The sequence below is a fragment of the Notothenia rossii genome (genome assembly GCF_949606895.1).
Source record: "Notothenia rossii genome assembly, chromosome: 7".
Classification (NCBI taxonomy): Eukaryota; Metazoa; Chordata; class Actinopteri; order Perciformes; family Nototheniidae; genus Notothenia; species Notothenia rossii.
The window spans coordinates 77,485,607-77,508,703 of NC_136905.1; the positions used below are offsets into that span (position 1 = coordinate 77,485,607).

Sequence of the window (23,097 nt, forward strand, 5' to 3'; positions counted from 1 at the left end):
CCAGGCATGAACAATCCCGTGAGAATGTGAAATTTCCTCAAATATTTTTGGAAATGCAATGAAAATGTATTATTGAGCTTCTTTTTTTCACTCAAACTGTCATGTTTTTAATTAAAAAAACTGTCTGACACCAAAGCAAGCACTCTTTGAAGTAATAGTGACCTGAATGCTAAATGTCTTGGCCGCATGTGTCCACACTTCTGGATGGAAAGAAGCTTTAAGAGCTATCATAAAGTGCAACTTTTTAACACTGCACTCTGGGACACATTTGTCATGGAAATACTTCTGCTGATGTGGCTATTTTTATAGTCAGACTTTATAAACCATCTACCCTACATGACTCTCAACAAACTCGATCTTTGCTTCTTCAAAAGTGATAAAGTTAGTTTTCTGATCTCTGAATACTTTATGTTGTTTATGTATCGAGGGTTCAGCCGCGGTTCAGCAAAGGTGAATATGAGAGTGAAACTTGAATCAACGAGTACGCCTGTGTGTGTCTTGGAGCCTTAATGGTAATCTAATATATAATTTAACAAAATAAAATAAAAATCGCTTTAATGTCAGGCCAACTGTTCATACTTCAGCCCAGTGGAGAGTTCTGCAGAGTTAACCTGTTAACAGCAAAACAAGTGGGACATTATGGTTTGATCCTGGAGAAAAACAAGGTTAGAAAAGGTTTTGGGATAACACCACACTTCTCTAACCTGCTGTGGGATCTCAGTTAGCGCCTTTAATTGACACATCAAACTAAAAGAAGTAAATACGTTTCTGAGGGCTTCCTCTACCACACCGACCCCATTTTAACTTCTTTAAAGAAACTTAACCTTGTAATAGTCATCTCTGCACTGAGGCCTGATGTCCTGGAAAGTTCTCCCTCCCCTGAGAGAGCGTACCTCCCTGGAGTGTGTGTGCTGCTGACAGCTTGTATTCAAACACTGGTGCAGCCTGATGGGCACTCACATCCAACCCGAGTGCTAACATATATTTTTAGTACCTGACTGCTCCCAGAGGAAAGTGAAGCCCTGATGCTGGCAGTGTAAAAGTGTTGCTTCAGTCTGATTCTTCACCGATCCAGTCTTTACGAATACAGTGTTCACATTTGTACATAAAAGTACATCACAAGAGTTAGACTGAGTAGTGATTTCCCTCTAAGGATGAGCAATATTTTAACATTTTCCGAAATGTTCCGGCAATGGCATCCTCTCTATCTCCCCTTTTGTAACTATATATCTCCAATAAAGGCAATATCTGTCTAAAAAAAAAAAATAAACCTTAACAAACACATCTTTTGTAAGGTCTTCAGACTTTACCTACAATCATAAAAACTGTGTTTGTAAGAATAAACTCTTTATTCATCAAGTTAGATGTAAAAATGTGCCGTATTTACACGCTCTAAATTAGCCAAAAATAATGGCAAAAATCACCAAATATAACAATTACAGATATATTCTTTCAATTGCCCGACTCTACATCCCTTCCTGCATGGAGTAACTAAACTGTCAGAAAATCCACAATAATACAAAATAACATTCTCACATGAAGGTAGTCTTTAAGACTCTCAGTGATTCCCAATATAGTTCTTATATTATTAAAAAAACGGAATACACAAATTAAATGTCATCTTCGTGTTGAAAAGTGTATTCACAACTGGAACAAATCTGATAACGCTCCCCAAGTTGAAACAATGTTATTTAAACACTTTGGGCAAGACACTACAAAACCTCTTCTATAGCATCCGTTTTATTGCCACTTTATGAATTAAAGCTTAAGTATAAACCAAACTCGGGAGAACGATTTGCCTTCTCACGATATGAGACGCGTCATTAAGTGCCATTCTAGAGTTCAGCTTATTTGAAGTTGTGATTTTGAGCATCATCATCAGAATCTAGCCGACAATGAATCCTAATCACCGTCAGACCTTAAGTACCAGCGTCAATACAGACCCATCATCAGCATGCAGCTGCAGACAGCGGGCTGCAGTGATTTTCCACTCATTGACCTTGTTCTCAAACATCCGCCCAGTAAAAGCAGAAGTGATTAGTGTCGTCACTCCCAGGTCTCTTGAGTCAGCACTCCGCCGTGTACGTCACTCTCCTCCTCCTCCCATCCCCTGTAGAAAGGAACATACAGGGGCTAAAATAATACTTTTAGAACCAATATTTGTACTCACCAACCAATAGGACAGTTACATTATTAATTCATGGTTAGGTCTTTGGGAGAGAGCCCCCACTAAAAAAAATATAACTTTTGTTTCTGGCAGTGTTGACTGGCTACTTTTTCATTTTGACGATTCAGCAGAACCCACCTTGTTCAGCATGTGGACTTTTGGTGATTTAAAAAATACATGAAAGCTTGACCGTCCACAGACACACACACACACACACACACACACACACACACACACACACACACACACACACACACACACACACACACACACACACACACACACACACACACACACACACACACACACACACACACACAGGGGCTCTCTGTGTTTGTCTCGAGCTCTGAAGGCAGCACAGTGGCCACTCATGCATATGGTTGGCAGCGTGAAGTGGCCTGCAACAGGACATAAATAATTCTGTTGTGTTCATCATCTCACTGTTCTGCCTCTTGAACACATCTGCAGGTTTAGACATAGGCACAAACACTCCCCAGAAAACACACACCCTGTCTTGTGTGCACACTTAAACACACACACACACACACACACATGCACACACACACACACACACACATGCACACATACACGCATTTACACACACAGAAACTTATAAACACTTTCTTTTTGAACATAGGAGACAGCTAACCACTCAGTGGTGCTGTGTGCCCTCTGTGTTGTAGGATTACCCTTCACACACACACACACACACACACACACACACACACACACACACACACACACACACACACACACACACACTCTCCACTCCGCCTTTAAAGCTTCGGACTGCACGACTACACGAGCTGAGGTCGGCTCAATACATTCAATTCCAAATGTCAATTTAAATTGCATCCAGTTTACTAACGACAGATCATGCCCAATTATTTCCCCGTGATATTTGCTCACAGTGGCTTCATTATTCAGCAGAGAGCTTTTCTGTTTTCAAATTACCAAAGAGATCTGTCACTAAGATTTGTTGAAAACAAAGTGACACTGACCCCAACAGTGATATGCGCCAGACAGACAGAGGGCTTAGCGTTTCCCCTCACACACACACACACACACACACACACACACACACACACACACACACACACACACACACACACACACACACACACACGTGTTTGTACACAAACGTCAGCCTCCATCAGCGTCACCAGCCGTGCTGACAGGCTGCTGATGGCTGACTGACAGCAGGACACAGTGTGGAGGACTCGGCAGCACAGAAACAGAAACATAGCTGTGATTTCATCTAACTGTCAGGCTAATGCTTTTCAAACTTTTGAAGCCTTGAGACAAAACAGACTTCAAACCACATATTTAAAAGAGAAATAGGTTGATTTGTGTCTGAGAAATGTTCGTTGTTCCTATATTGTTATGAACTGTCCGCCATATTTCAAAACATCAATTTGATACTCGATTAAAGTGAATTATTTGCTGTGGTTGTTGAAAATGTATGATACTAACGCAACATATTGAGTGTCAATTTTACTGCGATTTCCTAATTTCTTCTAAAAGCGATTGCTCATGTCAACATGACTTAAAATATGTTTTATCGCTGAATAAGATACATCTGCACAGTGTCTTTTAAGTATCATAGTCATGCATCAAACTGTTTCTGGTTTCAACTTCTCCAACGTTAGAATTGATGTTTTCTCAGTTTTATTTATTATTAAGTACGGTAAATGTATTTGCAATTTTGTCTCTTGATCTTTACAAAACATGACACCCCAGACTCGGGGAAATGCAAGTTGCCGCTTGTTGTCAGTTAGTTGCAGCTTGTATCCTTCCCTTCTTTTACTCTCTCTCTGTCTCTCTGTATGTCAAAATCAATATCTCCATGGATACCCTGCTGTTTTCTCAGTGTACATACATACATGCATCACCATTAAAACACACGCTAACCTGCACTCAGCTTGCTCCTTGTTACTTTGACTGACAGCAGGAGACACCTGAGAAAGAGAGACAGATAGAGATGCACATTCAAACCCTGCATCCTGCCTGTCCTTAGGGGCTTCCCCGGGCACTCAGCAGGGGCTCAGGCCTCCTCTGTGTTTCCCCCCCTTCACTCCATCTATCTTTGAACCTTTGTTGCTGCATCAGCGCCTGTTCATTCACCTCCCTTGTTCTGTTTGTTTCTTCCCAACTTCTGCCCTTTTTCTTATTCCTTCCACATTTCCAACCCCTCTCTCCACCTTCCTCCCTCCACCTCTTGCTCCATCTCCCCTTTTTTCTCCCCTTCTTTAACACTCTCTCTTTGTATCTGACCTCTTTGTCAGGTTATCGGCGCGGAGCCAACAACAGATACAAGTTAAAGATAGGGAGAGCGCCTCGTGGCTCAACCTTCCCTCTGATAGGTCCGCCGGTATCTGAAAGCCCGCTCTGCGTCTGATTTAATAATAAATGAGTCAGACTCTGCTCCTCCTCTTCCTCCTCCTCCTCCTCCTCACCTGTAATGAGCAGGGAAGAGAGCAAAGGAAACCCGCCTGGGGGGTCCCGAGAGACAAATGCAAAGTCTTTTCTTCCCATCAGCCTCCTGTCCAATCCCTACATACACGCCTCATACTTGTAAGAGCTCTTGCTTTGGAAATGGCTTTCGGCGGGTTTGATCTTTGCCTTTTGAAAGACTCGCTTGTGTTTAAAGAGAAGCATCGTCTTTGGACTCCTCCTGCTCCAAGCTGGGGGATTGTGGGAAATAAAAAAATGACTTGTGGGAAAAACCTTTATTTGTTCAGTTAATTGTTTGATGGCTTTACCTGTTCAGAATGAAAGGTGCAGAGGCTCGGATTACTTGTGTTTTTAGAGTAAATCTGCTCCTTTATTCACCAATCAATTTCCTAATCCTTATCCAGGGTGTGCACGGGGTCTTAAAAAGTATTACAAGTTGATAAATCAATTTAGCGAGAATGAAGGCTATTAAAAAGTATTAAATGGCATTTTCCAAGGTATTACATTTTGTAGCTTGTTTTCAATAAGTATATCAATTGTCCAAAGAGGTTGTATTCTACAGTCTGCCTGAATGTAATCATTGCGTAGGTGTGTAGTGTGATTCTGTGTAGTTTATTTATGGCTAGTTTATTTATGGCATCCCGTTGGATCTGACGTCATCTGAACAGGACATCTCACGCTCACTGCTTGATAGCGAGCGAAGGTCCGTTTACGCCGGTTGTTAAACAACATCGTTATGGGGAAATGCAAGTCTGCGTCCAAATGGTTAGAGGATAAGGAGGAAGGACAATCCATACTGTATATAGTCAATGTGAGTGAAAGTGTGTCGCCAAGGTAACCGGTTAAAACTCCAAGTGGCGATGAGGTCTTAAAATCATAAAATGTATGGAAAGGGTCTTAAAAAAGGTCTTAAAAGGTTTTACATTTGACTTCAGGATTCCTGCATATATCCTGTTATTTCCCTCTGTTGGTTTTGTTCCTCTTTAACTGCAGCTTTTGATTTTATCCCCGAGTTTTTGTCTCCACTGCCACTTCTCTCACTAAATGACATCTCAGGCAGGCACTCATTAGTACATCTCACTTTCATTAAGTCAGTCTTGAATAGCTAACATGTTATTTCACCTTCAGAAACATATTGAAAATAATTTGTTTAAGTGCAAAATTGTTGCAAAAGTCTCTTCAAAAAAGTGTCATTTTTAAACCAAAAGACGTGCAGTTTCAATTAGCTGTAGGCTTCTTATCAAGTTTTAAGATGTGAAACGATTACTCTTGATTGCAAATGTAATTATCTGCTGCTAATTCATCTGTGTGAATTGACATTGAGAGCACTGAGGTTGTGAAAAAAAGAAAGCAACTTGTGCAATCTCACACAGCAGCAACATATATCCTGCTGCTGTTGTGAAGATGTCTTATTATCTGTGTGAACACGCCATATTCAATTTGTCTCCTCTGCCAAAAGAAAATCAAGTCCCCCTTCCCAGCTCCTTTTGTGCTAGGAGTGCAGACACAAAGCACAGATGTTATGCAGACATTTGTATTCAGCGGCATGTTCCGCCCTGCTTCTGTTTGGGGCGGTTTAGACTGCCTGAAGTGTCCCACCACCCATAGTGCTGCAGGGTGGAGTGGCTACAAGTGCAGGGCAGAGAGGGACCCGTGTGTGCTTCGGTAGACAAACTTATCAGCTATATAGTGAAAACAAAATGGCGTTTGGCTGGTTTAATTTCCCTCCCCACAGTGAAAGCCAGCGGCGGGCAGACTGCTGGATTAGTATTCAGATGGCTGTGGACGGTCTGTTAGTTTTTGCCCCGTGGCTGTTGTCTCGCTGTCAGGTGAGCCAATGACACGTCAGCGCTCACCTCTCCGGCCTCAGCTGCTTCTGGCTGTAATGCACTATGTCGCCAGCTCTGTCTTCAGTCTGCCAGGGAAACAAACAGCTCCCATCATTTTTTTTTTAATAGAATATAATTGGATGTTGAAACTCTCTTTAATGGTCACACATACATTACACACACACAGCACACACAGTGACATTACCTCTGCATTTAACCCATCCTAGTACTAGGAGCAGAGGGCAGCTATTGTACAGCACCCAGGGGGGGGGAGGGGTGTCTGGTGCCTTGCTCAAGGGCACCACGGCAGGCCGAGGATGTGAACTGTGACCTCTCCAAGTAGCAGTCCACACTCCATATGTTAGGTCTGTTCGGGGACTTGAACCGGCGACCCTACAGCTACCAGTCAAAGCCCCTACTGACTGAGTGAAACCAGAGCCCAGTCTGCTGTGATTGGTTAGCTGGCAGGCTCTGTTCTAATTGGTCAACCGCTTAGAGATGTGTTGGAGTGTTGGAGTGTTGGCCAATAGAGGCATGATTGTTACATAGTGATGTCATTATGTTAAGAGGGGTAAACAAAGGAGGCCAATGGAGGCAAGGGGGGAGGAGGTGGGGGGATGTGTGTGGGGGAGAAACCCCCTCTGGGGGGACCTTTGGGATGTTAGCTTCTGCAGACCATTTACAAACCTGTACAACACAGGAAAGAGAAAACCTCCAAAAAGCCTAATAGGGTCGCTTTAAAAGCTTCATTTTCAGACATAGGGGTTTCATCTTGGCTAAAGTAGCCTCTAGCCCTTCCTTTCCAAAGTATACCACTAGAGCAGGTAAAACAGATTTGGTAGTAGAAGCTTCCGCCGTCATGGCACTCAGGACGTCATTGCTTCAATCGACCACATTTTCCATTAACACTAAACGTCCAAGATGGCACCTTTTGTTCTTTTAATGTTGGCGCTTCAAACTAGGTGTTGAAGTGCGATTGTTGCGGGGGGCTCTGGTGGATGCTGATTAATTTCCCCCGTGGGAGTGGGAGCTTTAGTTGTGATGGAGCAGGTGAGGGGGGGTGAGAACTGAAGCCTGACTAACTTGGTCTGCTTCTGTTGAGATCAAACGAAGCGCACCGTTCTGTCTGTCTGTCTCCTCCTCTTGTCCGTCTCCCCATTCGACTTTCTCTAAGTTTCTCTTTCAGTCTTCTCCTCTCCCGCCCGATAAGTAGATTGACGACAGATGACTTGAGAGAGCTCCAAACTAATTTGAGTGCGACTCAGTCTGCATTGCAAGTCCACGCACAGGCGGGGATTTGTAAGAGCAGAATTAGATTTGAGCGCGAGGGAGGAGAGCCTCTTGAGCGTAGCGACGAGCGTGAGCGTGCATGAGGAATTGTGTAACTGCATTTGAGCCAGCAACAGGGATTCGTACGCTCGAAATGATTAAAGCTGCTCGCGCTCACTTTTGGCAGTCTGATTACCCTGAGCGCAAACTCTAACCGGGAGCAGTCGCGCACTTCAATTACTTTCGAAATAAAGCTTAAATAGGGAGTATTACCATCAGGTGGTGACAGGGAACCGTATTCTTTCTGCAGCTGTGTTTTGGACGGTAGAGCTGGTTGTCCACGGGTCAAGATCTCCTTTAGCAAGAACACCCCCCCCCCCCCCCCCCCCCCCCCCCACAAAAAAAAGGGCAAACTTGCTCCTGTGTAAGAATTAGTCTGAAAAGGTGAATCACATTGTGAAGCACTTCGTCCGGTAAGGTAGGAAAGGTTAAGGTTCCGAATGCAGTCCATTTATCCTTCACCCATAAACGCTCAAAATGCGTTGACACTGAAATCACGTTGAATATATTGACTAAGCTATGTTTAAACTTCTATTTCTTGAAATGTTTGAAACTATGAGGTTCTGAAACAGATTTGTTTGTATACAACCATGATAAGAAAAATATTGATCATTGATAAATGTCTTTTTAGCATTTCTGCTCATAAGGCTGTCTTATCGATGCACTTCCCTCTCTGTATCTACATATTTGTCTGTCCATCAGAGGCAGAATCTCTCATCTGTATTTCCTCATTACTGCATTTCCCTCTCCCCTCCTCCTGTCCTCTGTCCGTCTTTCCATCCTTCCCCCCCCGTTGTGCAAAGGGATGCCTTTGAAGCGCCGCTGATATCTGTTCACGCGGGTCATTCATTAGCACTGTGTCGCTCTTTAAGCAGCGAGCAGGAAGCGAGATCAATAAAACGGCTGAACGGATGGATCTCTTAAGAGTCCTCCTCAGCCTGGAGAGACAAGGGATTGTTTTTGAATGGATGGCACTTTAAACAGTCACACAGGGAGGGCGGTGGGTGTAGGAAGATCTGAACGCATCACAGCCAGTATTTAAATGGAGAAAAGGCATTCACATTGAAAAGGTGGTCGAAGTTTGGAGAGAAATCTGTGAGCTGTCTCGCTAGGAGACCGTGTGTCTGGAGAAGTTATGCTTTCACTTCTAATTAAATCCACTTTTAACCCTTGAATGAGAATTCAAATACTTTATTCCTGTGAGCTTAAACAAAAGACAAAACTGGAATACTACGTAAACATGGCTTTATTCTCCCTTTGTGTGTTTCCTTTGCGCTTGTTAACAGCCGTGTTGAGTTCAATGCCTCTCTGGTAAGCAACAGCTGTTTCTGCACAGCGGTACACATGCGGGGTGTTTATTTTATGCCAAACCCGACATGGAGCCCAATTAAAATCATTTACATTATTAACATGCTCTTCTCTCACATTCAGTACTGCATGGTGCTGTGAGGAACGTACATACAGAGTGTTAATTGTTTGAATAGTAGATTAGATGCTTATCGTTACTGCTGCTGAGGTTAATCTGACATCAGCATTGAGAACGATCTCTGACTGTTAACTGTGACTGTATTTTTGTAGTTACTATGGGATGCATTTTTCTAATTAGCTTTGTTTGTCTGGCTGCTTGTTCATTTGTCATTATCTCTATCAATACCTCTATCTGATACTAGATTATAAAGATAACTGGTAACTCTCAGGAACTTTTATGAGTATAATGGGGCAAGGTATCCACATTCTTAGTTTAACCTAATATTCGCTTTAATGTATTTGTTTTACGTGGTTTCAGATTTAGGAATCATCGGTTCCTAATTGGGATCAAAAATGTTAATACACATTTCAGGGCTCAGCGGATCCGTGCTCTTTCCATATTTTTACAACGATTTAACTCTTGTACACGCTAAGATCGGAAGAACGACTTTCATCCGCTCAAATGGGACCATTTGAGAAGCACTTGAATGCACCATTGACTTTAGAGAATGTTTTTGCTTCATTGTGATCCAGAGTGCCATTCTAGTTTGTGTTGAATAATATACAGTAACATGTAGCTCTGTGTACCCTAAACTAATAATGGCATAATATTAGAGCAGAAGTAAATCCTGCTGCTCACTTTTGCTTTTCGGAAAGACTTTGTGTTCACATATCAAAATGTAGCCATCCTAAAAGTGTGTTGAGGTGTTTTGTCGTCACGTTGTTGATACTATGTTAACAGCAGCGTGTTGCTAACACTAACCTGAGCTGAAATAAAGGAAGTCTGAGCCACAGAGTCACAGGGTCACAGGAAATCAGCTCAAGGTGCCACAGTCAGGAAGTTCAGAAAGTCTGTTATGATGACACACACACACACACACACACACACACACACACACACACACACACACACACACACACACACACACACACACACACACACACACACACACACACACACACACACACACACACACTCACTGCTAAGAACGCCACCTCTCCAACACATTCTGTATCACCTCTACTTTCATCACCTCAAGGTGTATATTCTAAAGTGCATTTGTTTGTTAGATTGTATTTGTGCAAAATAAGGAACTGTTGATTGCACAATGTAACATCTGCAGAATAATGACAGCAATGTTCAATTAGTTTTCTTGCCATTCAGAGCAGACTGGGCTCTGGTTTCAGACAGCGGGTGAAAAGAGGTACTGCAGCACAGGCAGTATGGGAACAAATAAAGAGCTTTTTGAACATCAAAGCATGGAGACATGTCCCAGTAGAGGCACTACATATGGACCTGCAAAGGACCATAATGGGGCCTTTTTAAGTTCTCAGGCAGAAACAATGAAAAGTTCCACAGTGCTAAAAAAAAACATTTTCAGCCAAAGGTTATAGATTTTTTTTTTTAAAGTGAAGTATGTAAGGGAATAGAGGTGTTTGGTTTAACACTCACCTGATCCTCTGGGCAGTCTTGTTGAAAGTGCATAATGTAGTCCGCCTCTCCGCCTCTTCACAGCTGCGTCCGTCTGGCTTTTTTCTTTTTGCACCTTGTTTCTTGTACCAGTGTTAAGATCCCTCTTATTATTGATCCTATGGCTTGTTTTAAAGTACAGAATGCTGGATCATTAACATTTTGTTTTCAGTTGCAGGAGAAACTAGACTGTTTTAATTGTAGGAGGAATTTTAGTTTATAAAAAATTTTCTTGTTATATCATGCTGTTGGATGTATATAAGACAGGTCAAACCAACATGCCAAATATGCATAACTTTGACTTGTTGACTAATGTATGTATGGCTGAAGCTGCAGTTGTTACCTACACACAGGACTCCAAATGCTCCAAGTTCTCCCAGTTGTCCCTCCTCTCTTCTCTCTTCTCTATTCATCAGTGTGTTTTCTCTTTTTGATGGTCTCTTCCTCCCTTCTGTCCACAGCTGCTTCCTGTCGCTGCTCCTCGTGGCCGCCGTGGTTTGGAAGATCAAACAGAGCTGCTGGGCGTCACGGCGACGAGAGGTAAGTCAGACTCAACCTAAAAACGAATATAGATTTTTGGATACTCTAGGTCAGGGTGTCAAACTCAAGGCCCGGGGGCCAAATCCAGCCCGTGACTTCATTTTTGGTGGCCCCACAAGAGCTTGCAAAGAATATAATATGTTTGTTATACGGTTACATGCCGATTTACAGAAGCACGTTGCCCATAAACTACATGTCCCACAATGCATCGCAAATGTGATTTTTTTTCTCAGAATGTGGCTCTTTTTCCTCTTCAAAATATGCCTTTTTTCTTAGAATTTGTCTTTTTCTCCAAATCTGATTTTTTTTTCAAAATGTAATTTTTTTTCTTGAAAATGCCACTTGTTTTTTGGGATTTTGGATTTTTTTCTCAAGAATGTGGCTTTTCTTTTTAAATCATTTTCTGACATTCTCACTGAAGAGACTTGCAATTATTGGTCCTAGACTTCTGCTTTCAGACGTAGTTAATTATGAAGTTATTACCCTATCCGATAATCGTCCAATGCAGGGGCAATAATGTAATACAATACATTATTTTATATATATTACATATTTAATTTTATATATGTATTTTTATATAGTCTTATATATAAAACTGGCCCTTGAGTGCAACCATGATGCTAATGTGGCCCGAGATGAAATTGAGTTCGACACCCCTGCTCTGTAAATGGACAACCACCAGGACACAGTTGGTGTTCAGATGTGTTGAAGCTTGACGTTTTTAGTCAATGTCGCTTAAAGAATAATTGGCACAGGTTTCACTCTGGCAGTATAAAAATACTCCAGAACTCAGAGGGCCCTGCATCACATCACACAACTTTACAACATGTAATCCTGCAATAACGTTACAATATTAGTTACTAAGACTAGAAGCGTAATCACTGCGATGACTTTAGCTTGAACTGAATTGGAAACCCATGAACTTTAATAACCAAGGCACATTTTCAGAAAACTGTTTTAGTTTGCTTTTTTCTTAGAGAACCCTTTTTGTCTTGACGCTGCAAGATGCATTGTCACTTTGTCTTCTTCTGAGTGTGTTTCATGCATTACATGGATGCAGAAAGCGTGATTTTTCATTTCACACATCTCTATGTTCTGAATTAAAGTGAATATGTGTATTCCATAGAGGTGCTTGTTATTATGAATCATCGCCTGCTGAATGCGTCTCCACTCTAGTGCTGAAAATTGACACTTTAAAAATGTTGTGCCATTCAAAATGTCACTTGTTAAATTCAAAACCATTGAAAAATGATATTACATTTGTAGTCTACCTTCTGTATTTAAAAAAAGCTCTTGATGTTATGACAAATGAAAAGAACACTGATCAAATATTCAGATTTAGTCTCTTTATCTGAACAGAGATAGCTGTTCCCTATTTATGCTAAGCTACCGGCTGCTAAATGAAAAACATTTGATTGAACGGCGAATTCTCGTCAAGCATGCAAATAGTCGTATTTTCCAAAATGCTTGACTATTATCTTTTTATTTATGCGATGAAATAGTCTGGGTACAGGGTCACTTTCTGTAACTGAAGAAAGAATATGTAAATTTAGATTTCTGGGTCCGATTGCTAAATAGTTAATTACATCAATTGCTTTTTGTACGTCACACAATTAACTCCAATTGAACAGAGATGAGTCAATGTTTTAATTTCTGGAGCAAAGACCCAATGCACTGGCTTAGCATTGTGGGAACAGACAGAGCATAAACCTTTAATGTATTCACTTTAGTCCTTTTTGTCCATTATTTGAAGTGTAGCCATTTTCTGACGGACTGGTACTGAGGGACTCGCTGGCTGGATCGCTCTGATGTTTTTCAGAGAAGAAAGAAAACAAATCTTACATAACATAAACTGCAGTCCATTCATCATAGGCTGCAGGCTCACCTCGAATGATTGTCTGTTTTAATCAAAGATTTTGTTAATTGTCTTTGTTAAATGCTTTTGCAGAATTGCCCTTTAATGCACTCGTTTTTAAAAAGAAAATATGTACCTTTTTAGACATTGACATAAAAAAAACTCCATTAGATGACAGCATTTCCTTTTGAGCTGTCATTCATTGACAGGAAATAACTGACGTGAAGTGACTGTTATAAATTGTTCTTATGGCTCAGTACAAGGTGTCTTTCAAGCCGCGTGGAGCGAACTGAAAACAAGTTAGAAAAAGGACTGAAGACAAGAGGCCAAAGCAATCTGCCAAACTGTGGGGAGAACGGCGGGGTGCACGAAAGATTCAAAATGACAAAAGTCGATTGAGGAAAAGTCTTACATCAAGTTGTCTGTATCATAGGAAACAACAGGAAACTAGCTTGTGGGATATTTGTGATGCACTGGAGGATTTTAAGCTGTGGTGATGTTAACCTACTTTTTAAAGGCACACACACACACACACACACACACACACACACACACACACACACACACACACACACACACACACACACACACACACACACACACACACACACACACACATTCAAATTGCTGACGGACAGGAAGCAGGTGTCCTGACAAAGCTCCCGTGTGATTGGTTTATTCCTCCTAAGGTGACAGCAGCTCAACAGATTTGCTCAGTTTATGGTTGTATTTCTGTCATTGTGTAGATGGCATTTCACGTTGTAAAGATTCAAGTAGGACAAGCTATCATTATATTGATGATATGGCATGTTAAGCTGGTGGACAAGTCTTGTCTATATAATATTGTTTGCAACATTTGAATTACACAAATGGATAACAACTATTACACAGTGCAGAAAGAGGCGTCAACATACTTGCCAACCTTGAGACCACAGAAATCGGGAGCATTTCAAAATGCAAAATGTGGGGGGGGGCGCTAGTGGATCGCCGGAGCTGTTAGATTAACATTAACATTCTTATCGTAGTTCTAAGTGCAATGCCTTGCGGCCTGTAGCACCATCCTTGATGGAGCATATGTGTGGCATCTAAAAACAGGGATGATAGCTCATGAGACTTCAAAGGTCTTTTATTTTGAAACTCTACATCAAAATGTCCTGATTTTTTTCTGAGTGACTAGTTGGGATGTCCTGCTATCACCCTGAAGTGAAATGAATCTTTGATACTGGACAGTTTTTGTTTTATTCTCATCTACAGAGGGATGATTTGTTTTGACTCTACCGTAATGCATAGGATATTCGCGCACCGCAATATCACGTGCGGGCTGGCTTGACTAGGTTTTCCCGAGTGGAGGCTGGCTTGACCGCAGTCAGAGAGTAGAGTAGTTGTCGATTCTTGTTCTGTTTTCTGTGACTATCTGCCTCACCCTCTCAGACTTTCAGTTGCGCGCTACTAAAGAGACGTGTTACCATGGAAACCAAACAATGGTGTAGCTGTATTAAAGTCTGAGTGGAAACAGTCCTGACTAAATCTGATTTTGTCAGACATCGGGAGAAATGCGGGAGAAATATGACCCCGGGAGGAATTCGGGAGAGGGCAATGAAATCGGGAGTCTCCCGCGAAAATCGGGAGGGTTGACAAGTATGGGCGTCAAACACACTGGGCTTATCTGAAGTGTCCGGCTAAATAATATACATTACACAGTGCTATAGTATAGTGAACAAAATATAGTAATATTACATCAGACTCAATTAAAAACACAGCAAAATAAGTTTTGAAAAGGCAGTAATAATTGACACTTTGATCTGATTATAACTACGCTAGCATGTTGCGGCTGATCTGCTTATTTAAATGACGTTGAAGCAAATATTGTGAGTGCAGTTTTACATCTAGAAGAGACTCTCCCTAAAATTACAAAATACATTTTCATAGTTAGTTTCTGGAGGGGTTTGAACATAAGAGCCTGACACGTTGTGTGCATGTGGGAGTGTGTGTGTAACTCTGTGTGTTTCTGAGGGCATCCTAGCTGTTGTTCTGTTTGCTTTGACATTTTGGTTTGTGCTTTTCACACTCGGCGCGCCAGATGAAGTGGCTTTCGGCTGCACCCTCGTCCAAAAATGCCATCATCACTCTCACCTCTGAATTCCTCTTAACATCCCTCTGCCCCTTCTCCAACCTCTCTCCATTAAAACACCACTGTCCAGCTCTCTACTACAGCATAGCCTTTAAACTTATTACCACTTTACCTTTTGTTAAGAGGATGGGGGGGCTACACAAAATGATGGGGCCAATGTTAAACTCCTTAAATTCACTCAAAGGATTAGGGAAATAATTACATATATTGATTTAAGTAGATATAAAAGTAGTGGACATAGTATTATTGTATGCCTTTAATGTGAGATGTTTAAATGTTGCATTTTTAATCTAAATCAGCTTCAAAGTAACTAGTACTGTCAATAAATGTAGTGGACCAAAAAGTCCAATTTAGTGCGGTGTAGAAAAAGGGAATATTCACTTAGTACCTCATTCATAAAAAGTGCACATAAGCACATATATTAAATATATATACTTGTCTACTAATGGATATTAAAGAATCTAAAGTATACTTTTCTAGTATTCTGGCAAATCCTAAGCGTAGAAATATGGAAATAGAGTTTTTAGTATTCACGATTTGACCTTTTTAAAGTCTGAAGATTGCACATCACACACACAATGGCTTATTCACAGACATTTGTAGTGTTTTCTGATGAAAGCAGCAGGCTTTTTAATTAATATGTTGCACCCTTTCGTATTTGCAATTTGAAGCTGAACAGAGGTAAAGGCCAGTCTCATAGGGATTAGTCAAACCTGCCAATTCATCCATAACAGGAACATTTAAGTACCTGCAGTTCAGACAGCAGGTGGAACACATAATGGCCCACCCTTGCTCGTAAGATTTGTATTTCTTTCTTAGTGGAGGCTGCCCTTAAATTCATTCTGAGTGAGACCCCGGCGGAGAGCAGCCGTCTCTGAGGGGAGTCCTGATGATGATGCTCCTCAGGACATCTTTGTACTTTATAGTGGTAGTCGTGGTTATTTCGCTTTTCTCGGAGTCAACATTATTTCTGTTATTATTAAGTTCTCTGAAAAAACTAGTAGCTATACTGTTCTTTTTTAAATAACAACAAAGGACAGTCATTTAGATCTGTTTAATTGTTGGATTCAACAAGAGATTGGGATAGAAACTCCATCTGGAAGGAACACAGGGATTCATCATTTACATTTTATCCGCGATTATGGCTTGCAACGATTACGAAAACAACGTAATCTAAATAAAACGATTATTTTTTTATTATTATTATATTTTTTTTATTATTTTTTTTTTTGGGGTTTTTCAGTTAAATTATACTTTAAGTCCAGGGTAATCAACTGTTAAAAACATACTGTCAAAAACATACTGTTCAAATTGTCTTTCTCCAATAAATGGATGTTTTCAAAGTCAAAGAATAATCGCATTTAATAATCGCAATTACAATTATTGACCCAAATAATCGAGATTATGATTTTTGCCATAATCGAAAAGCCATAATTTACATGCACACAAACCTGTTACACACTACAATAAAAAGGAAAACCCAGAAAAAGTATAAAAGAGCCTCTTTATGCTCAGAATAAAACAACACCAACCAAACAATATTTTAAAATCTTGATTTGCGCCAGTAACACTGTGAAATAACCTAATTTCAGCTTTTAACTGTAATCACCCTGTCCTTCTCATGCAGAGAGGCACACAGTTTCTCACAGCAGACATACCTTCATGCCTGCACACATGTACTGAATAAATACATCGTGACACATAATTTTCGGCAAACAGAAAGCTAATCATGTTCTTGCGTGAAGCCGACTTTGGTTTCTGACACAGGGGCTGTTCTGTTCTTTCACTGCTGTCCCTCCAGGCTCCCTACCCACATTCCCCAGCTTCCTGCTTGTTACTCTGCTCTTGCATCAGCCGCACGGTGACACACATTTGGAAGTAATTGTGCCCACATTCACCTCACTTAGGCCCGGTGCAGTGAGAAATGGTGGCCATTTCATTTTATGTAATCATTCCAGGGTCACAGGGTTTTAAAGCAGTGGCCGTGATCCTTAGACTTCTCTCTCCGGGGTGCATGTCATCTGAATGTAAGGACTTTAAGCTTATTGTGCTGTCACACAAGTCGCTCTGAATAACAGCGCTAGGTTAAGCCCTGACATGTATATGTCACTGTGAGCTCTTCTTAAGAAAGACAGTAGAAACACTAGATAAAACTCAACTTTTTGACTTGTTTTTTACATGCCATATACTTGAGTAAAAACATGAATGAACTTTATGAAATGTCACTCAAATATATATTAAATAACAACAGCATTTTTCGCCATGATAATTTCACTGTAGGTATGAAAGATTTGTGGATTATTGAACTTCACAAATGTAAACAAATAGAAGTGTAGCCATCATATTAAATGTAGTCACTTTAATTTAATTTGTATATGCTAAACTCCCCCAAAAGTTATTTCCCCCGTATCTTCAACAAGCAACTTTCAGTTTGCATTTACAGCAAATATACGTGTAGTTAAAAAAAAAAAAAGAAGAGAATGCCCGAAAGTTTTCTCTGTACAATCCACACTAGTGTACAAGTGGTGATATATTGTAGTGTAAAACTGAAAGAAAGAAGATATTTCTTGTTCTTAACTTTTAATGTATTTTGATCTTCCTAGGTCGTAATAAATCCTATAAAACCATATGTCCAAATTCAGTGCAAGGTCCATCAACAATATCCAATTCAGTTAAGATGGACCAGCCCAGAGGGAGGGTGTGCGAGGGGTTATTATGAGACGAGCAGCGCTGCTGAGAAAGTATCTATAAATCACCAACTCTATAATCTATAGATACTTTTGTTCAGAGTATATTGCACATACATGAATATACTGCAAATACCCTTGTTCACCTGACCATGCTGTTTGAGTTGGCGCTCTGTTTACACCTTTGTAGTGTTGAATCTTAATGATGCTCTGTGCCGCAGTTCATCTGTTTCCGTTCACCGGTAGGTTTTCAGGTGTTAATTTCAGGTAGAAACAGGTTCAGGACTCAATATGGTGTTCTTCCCACTGTGGCAGCGGCTAACACCTGCTGGCACCGGAGAAGGTTTCTGCAACAACCCAGATCCCACCTGTTGGGGTGCGTGGGCATTTCAAAGTGTTCAGGAGCATGTGTTTCTTCACATGTTTGCACTGCGCGTCTTGGCATAGAGGTGCTTGGATGTGTGTATAATTGTGTGCATTTCCGTCTGATTCTTAATCAAAGCCTTCCTTTGAGTCCTGACGGTTCCTTTGAAGGAGCAGGAGTTGCCATCTGCCAAAAGACACACTGTAACAGAGCAGCCATTTCGTGACTTAGGAAAAGCACCGGCCTTTTATTCTGTATGAAGTCCAGTGCAACTTGTGCGAAACTCTGTCCTTTGTATTTAGCTATATGTAATTCATATTTAAAGAGCCCCTTGTATCTTTTGTTGTGGGTTTCCCCTTCCTGTACTGTGTAATACATGTTTTTGTGCATTTAAATGTTCTGCAAAGGTTAAATCCCAGAGTTACTCTCCCACACACTCCCTGCCTGAAACGCCTCCATTGGACTCCTTTGTTTACTTCCTCACACCCTTACGCTTCTGTTGGTCAGCGCTCCGACACATTGTACGTGATAGGCTAAAGGGCGGGCCATCTCTAAGCGGTTGACCAATCAGAACAGAGCTGCCCAGTTAACCAATCAGAGCAGACTTGGCTCGAGTAACAGGACTGCACAGGCGGTATTTCATTTCATTTTTATTTGTCCCGCTCATGGTACGCAAAACCAAATGTGCAATAATTGCCAACAAAACATGACTCTACCAAAACACCATTGAGCGAAAAGGAGCAGGGAGAAGAATAAAATCTTATGTGACCTGCCCCTTTCTAAAAAAAATAAAAATAAATACAAATAGATGGTCTGCCCTTCATAATAAATTTTTTTTACAGCCAAACATAACAGTATCTTAGGATACTAAGAGAAACACAAAAAATACTTATTTCCCACTTGACGGTTAATGGAAAGAAACAAAACAACAAAAAACAACAACACCAAAACATCACATGTATAAGGAAAAAAAAACACCCTCAACTGAGTCCTACTGGAGAAGAAATATAAAGAGCTTTTTGAACTTTTAAGCATTTAAACATGTCACGGTAAACTGTGATCTCGAAAATGAGTAAACTAGGGCCTCTTTAAAGAGAGCCTGCATCATAGGTTCAGGTTCATAAGTCCAGCAGCACCTACAGCCTGCAACAGACACACATACACACACAAAATGCAATTCTTTGAAAAGAAGCGAGGAAGCCAGCTAATTAGAGCAAAGATCCAGCAGACTGTGGCAGTGTTATATATCATGATGCAAAATACTGTAATAATGGCGACGCTTAAACATTCACTTTCTTTGCCTGAGGACATAAACTCTCGCTCCACTCGATTGTAGCTTCAGAATAGATTTCTGGTCAGAATGCAAGTTTTAAAGTCTGTACCTGGCCACGTAAGAGTTGAGTCATTTGTATTGATTCATAACGGCGCAGTTGCAATGAAATTGGCCGAGTTTGCATCGCACCATACTGTACGTATTTGATTTTTCGAAATATTCCTTTTCTTCTTTTGCGTCTCACACTGTTACGCCCCTCCTCTCCTACTGTAACTCAAGATGACAGCCTGTGTATTTACCCCACATCCATCGTCGCCCTAACACTGACATACATAACACATAACCTGACGTATATTAGACATGTATTGCACCCTGAGGTATTGACAGAAATGCAGAATGTGATAACGTCCCTGATCGTTGCCGCGCGTCCCGCATGATTAACTGCGTTGTAGATTCTTTACACCCAGCAGAGGCAGCCTGCCGGGAGCAGGTAGAGGGAGGAAGCGGCATAAAAGTCTCCAGATACCCTCACATATTTATTACACCATTAAGCTGCCCTCCCCTCCCTCTCCCCTCACTAACACCCCACCTTCTCATTGCTATAAATATGAATGTCAACTAAAGTGTCATGGCCCAGGCCGCCGTTGGAAATACCTTCTATTATGCCATAAAACGAGTGGAAAGCTGCTCAATGGCCTGTGATGTGTAAACTTTTTTTTTGTTCTTCCCCTAGTTATACAGCTCAGGTTGTGGGGTGTTAATGAAGTGATGTGAAAAGATACAGCTCCATGAAAAGTCCTCTCTCTAAACACACATATTCCCCAGGAGCCAACTGCCACCGTTTCTTGTGTCTTTGATGGTTCTGCGAGGGAAAGTATACAGTCCTCACATTAAAGTTTCTAAAGAAAGGGAGAAGATCAGAGGAGAGATCTGAGGCTATAACAAGCCAGGTTTCTGAGAAATGCTCCGCTCTCTGAAGTAAGACTCACACTACATTTATTTTAGTGTATTAACCTGTGAGCTCAGCTGTGAAAAAGCACCACATCTAGTGTTGACATCTTCTCTGGAAACAGTGCATCATGTATAGAAAAGTATGAAAACAATCTATGTACCGTAATTTTCGGACTATAAGCCGCGCCTTTTTCCCTATTTTTCGACGCTGCGGCTTATATAACGGTGCGGCTAATCTATGGATTTTTACAGCTAACGGCCAACACCTTTAACTCTATGGGCTCTATGGCCGGTCCGCGGACCCCCACCTTTAAGCGGCGGGTTCCAGCAGGAAAAGGTGGAGGCCGGAAAAGAGTGAGACAGGTAGCGCGCAAAAGTAAAAGTGGAACCGAGAGTGGTATGCCGCTGCTGCGGCTTATATTCAGGTGCGCCTTATAGTCCAAAAATTACGGTACCATATGCCAGTTCTCTCTGAAGTGTTCTGGATCTCGTGCATGTTATATTTAGCATCAGCTAGGTATGCTCTAACCTCCTTTTATGCATTTGATGATATCCACAAACTACCTACAACATATTTCTGTGTTTTAATATCCAGTAAGCTACACTTACTGTAAATAAAACCCTTTTTAAAATAAACCGTACTTGAGTTAAAATGGACCTATCATGCTATATTTGAATAATATAGTGTAGGGCCATACCTATATAAGGCATATTTATACTTTTTATTTTTCAAAATACCAAACAGATCATGCATTTTAGCCATTCCTCATTTCGCTCAGTTTAACACTGTCTTTGCATGGGCTGATTCTGTGAGAACAGCACCATCTACAGGCCTGGCATATGTACTACAGCGTCTCCAGCGCTTTCAAACGGCAATGTCCGTGGCTGTCTCCTCCTGATTGGTGGAGTTGGCCCAATAGCCGTAGGGCCACTTCTGTGACGTCATAGAAGTGTTCAAATCTGGATCAGTCTGTATCAGATCCGTTGCAGCCCCTTTTTTTAGAGATTTGGGTATCGAGGAAAATAGAGAGGGTTGTGTTTTCTGACACTTTGTGAGTTCCCTGGAACACCGGGGACACATATTCATGTATAAAAGACGTACACAAGTGCATTTTGCATGATAGGTCACCTTTAAATACATAGCTCGATAAATACATAGATCTCCTACTGAATACAAGTATTTGATTGTAAGGAAATACACCTTGGAGTTCATTTAAAAAATAAGTAAAATGTCAATGTTTTAACCTTGGATTATAGGTTGATTTGTTTTAATAACTCTTGCGTTTCTCATCTTAGTTTATGTGAGCCACACTTTGTGTTCCTTAAAATGCTGACATGTTTTTTTAATGAACATACATTAGTCTTTCATTGGCTGTTATACAGATGGTTAAACTAAACGTAACACGAGTGGTAAAATTAAAACAGACCCTCTTGGACCATATGATGTCAGAGAGTAGAGATGGCGAAGGGGCAATCAAATCGTTAAAGGGCTTCGTCCTTGTGCTCGTGCCCTCTGTCACCGCAAACTGCTGACCCTCAAAAATGTTGGGCGATGGCAGTGTCACCGAACGCCTCACCTCCCGCCCTCTTCTTCTGTCCAACACACCTCCCACCTTTGTTGATGGAGAGAACTGTGTGACCTCTGCCATTTCCTATAAATGCACAGACCAAAATGTAGCAGCACATTGAGCATATAACTTAAATAAATTACAAAGAACAAACATATCCACAATAATTAGAAGAAATACGATACTTTCACACATAACGTAATGACATTACTCGGCAAATTACAATATCATTTTTTCTAATTTTATGAGCTTTCACATTCGGAAAAAATCACGTTGTGCGTAACAGGTTGAATAACTATACTTACAGTACTGTATGAAGATAATTATATCGAACAAAATGGAGTCTCTTTCTTTCAAGACATAACACTTTATTAATCATTTTAACCTTCACAAAGAGAGCAAAATGCCAGATCCACTCATTCTGTTCTGTCTTTCACAATAAAAGCCCTAGACATATAATATTATGCATATTCGTGAAAAGCCTTTACAGATCTAAAAGTGGGTATCCAAATCCAGCCTCCCCTATAATACAGAACACAATGCTAGGACTGGGCAGTGGAGTCAGTAATGAACCTCATCAGCACTGACATCATCACAATCAGTCACACAGTCCTTCTCAGAAGCATCCCCGATGACTTGCTCTCATAAACACACAGTCGCACCATCTAGCACTCTGAAACACGCATTAAACATTCACCAACTTCCCTCACACACACACACACACACACACACACACACACACACACACACACACACACACACACACGGTGCAACGAGATCCACAGCAGATGGTTCAGTGTGAAAACGCGGTGGAGTGGGAGAGATTGGCACCGGATTCCTCTGAATAAGCACAGTCCTGGAATACAATGAAGATCTCAATGAGCACGTAGAGCCCCGTATCAAATTAGTTTCCAGAATCGTCCATAACGATAAGGAGGATCCTCTCACCGCGAGGCGGCTCCTGCCCCACACACTCCAGTCCCAGCAGCAGATGGCTGGATGTGAATGCAG

At 41.1% G+C, this 23,097-nt stretch overlaps 1 protein-coding gene across 3 annotated transcripts in view; it reads left to right on the plus strand.

The window, feature by feature from the left end:
* Positions 1 to 23,097, plus strand: part of atrn (attractin) — a 138,449-nt gene that overhangs the window by 75,992 nt on the left and 39,360 nt on the right. For all 3 annotated transcript variants that reach the window (XM_079692010.1, XM_079692011.1, XM_079692012.1), the window contains exon 26: positions 11,179 to 11,257. In XM_079692010.1, the coding sequence (XP_079548136.1) occupies positions 11,179 to 11,257 (79 nt within the window). The remainder of the gene's footprint in view (positions 1 to 11,178; positions 11,258 to 23,097) is intronic.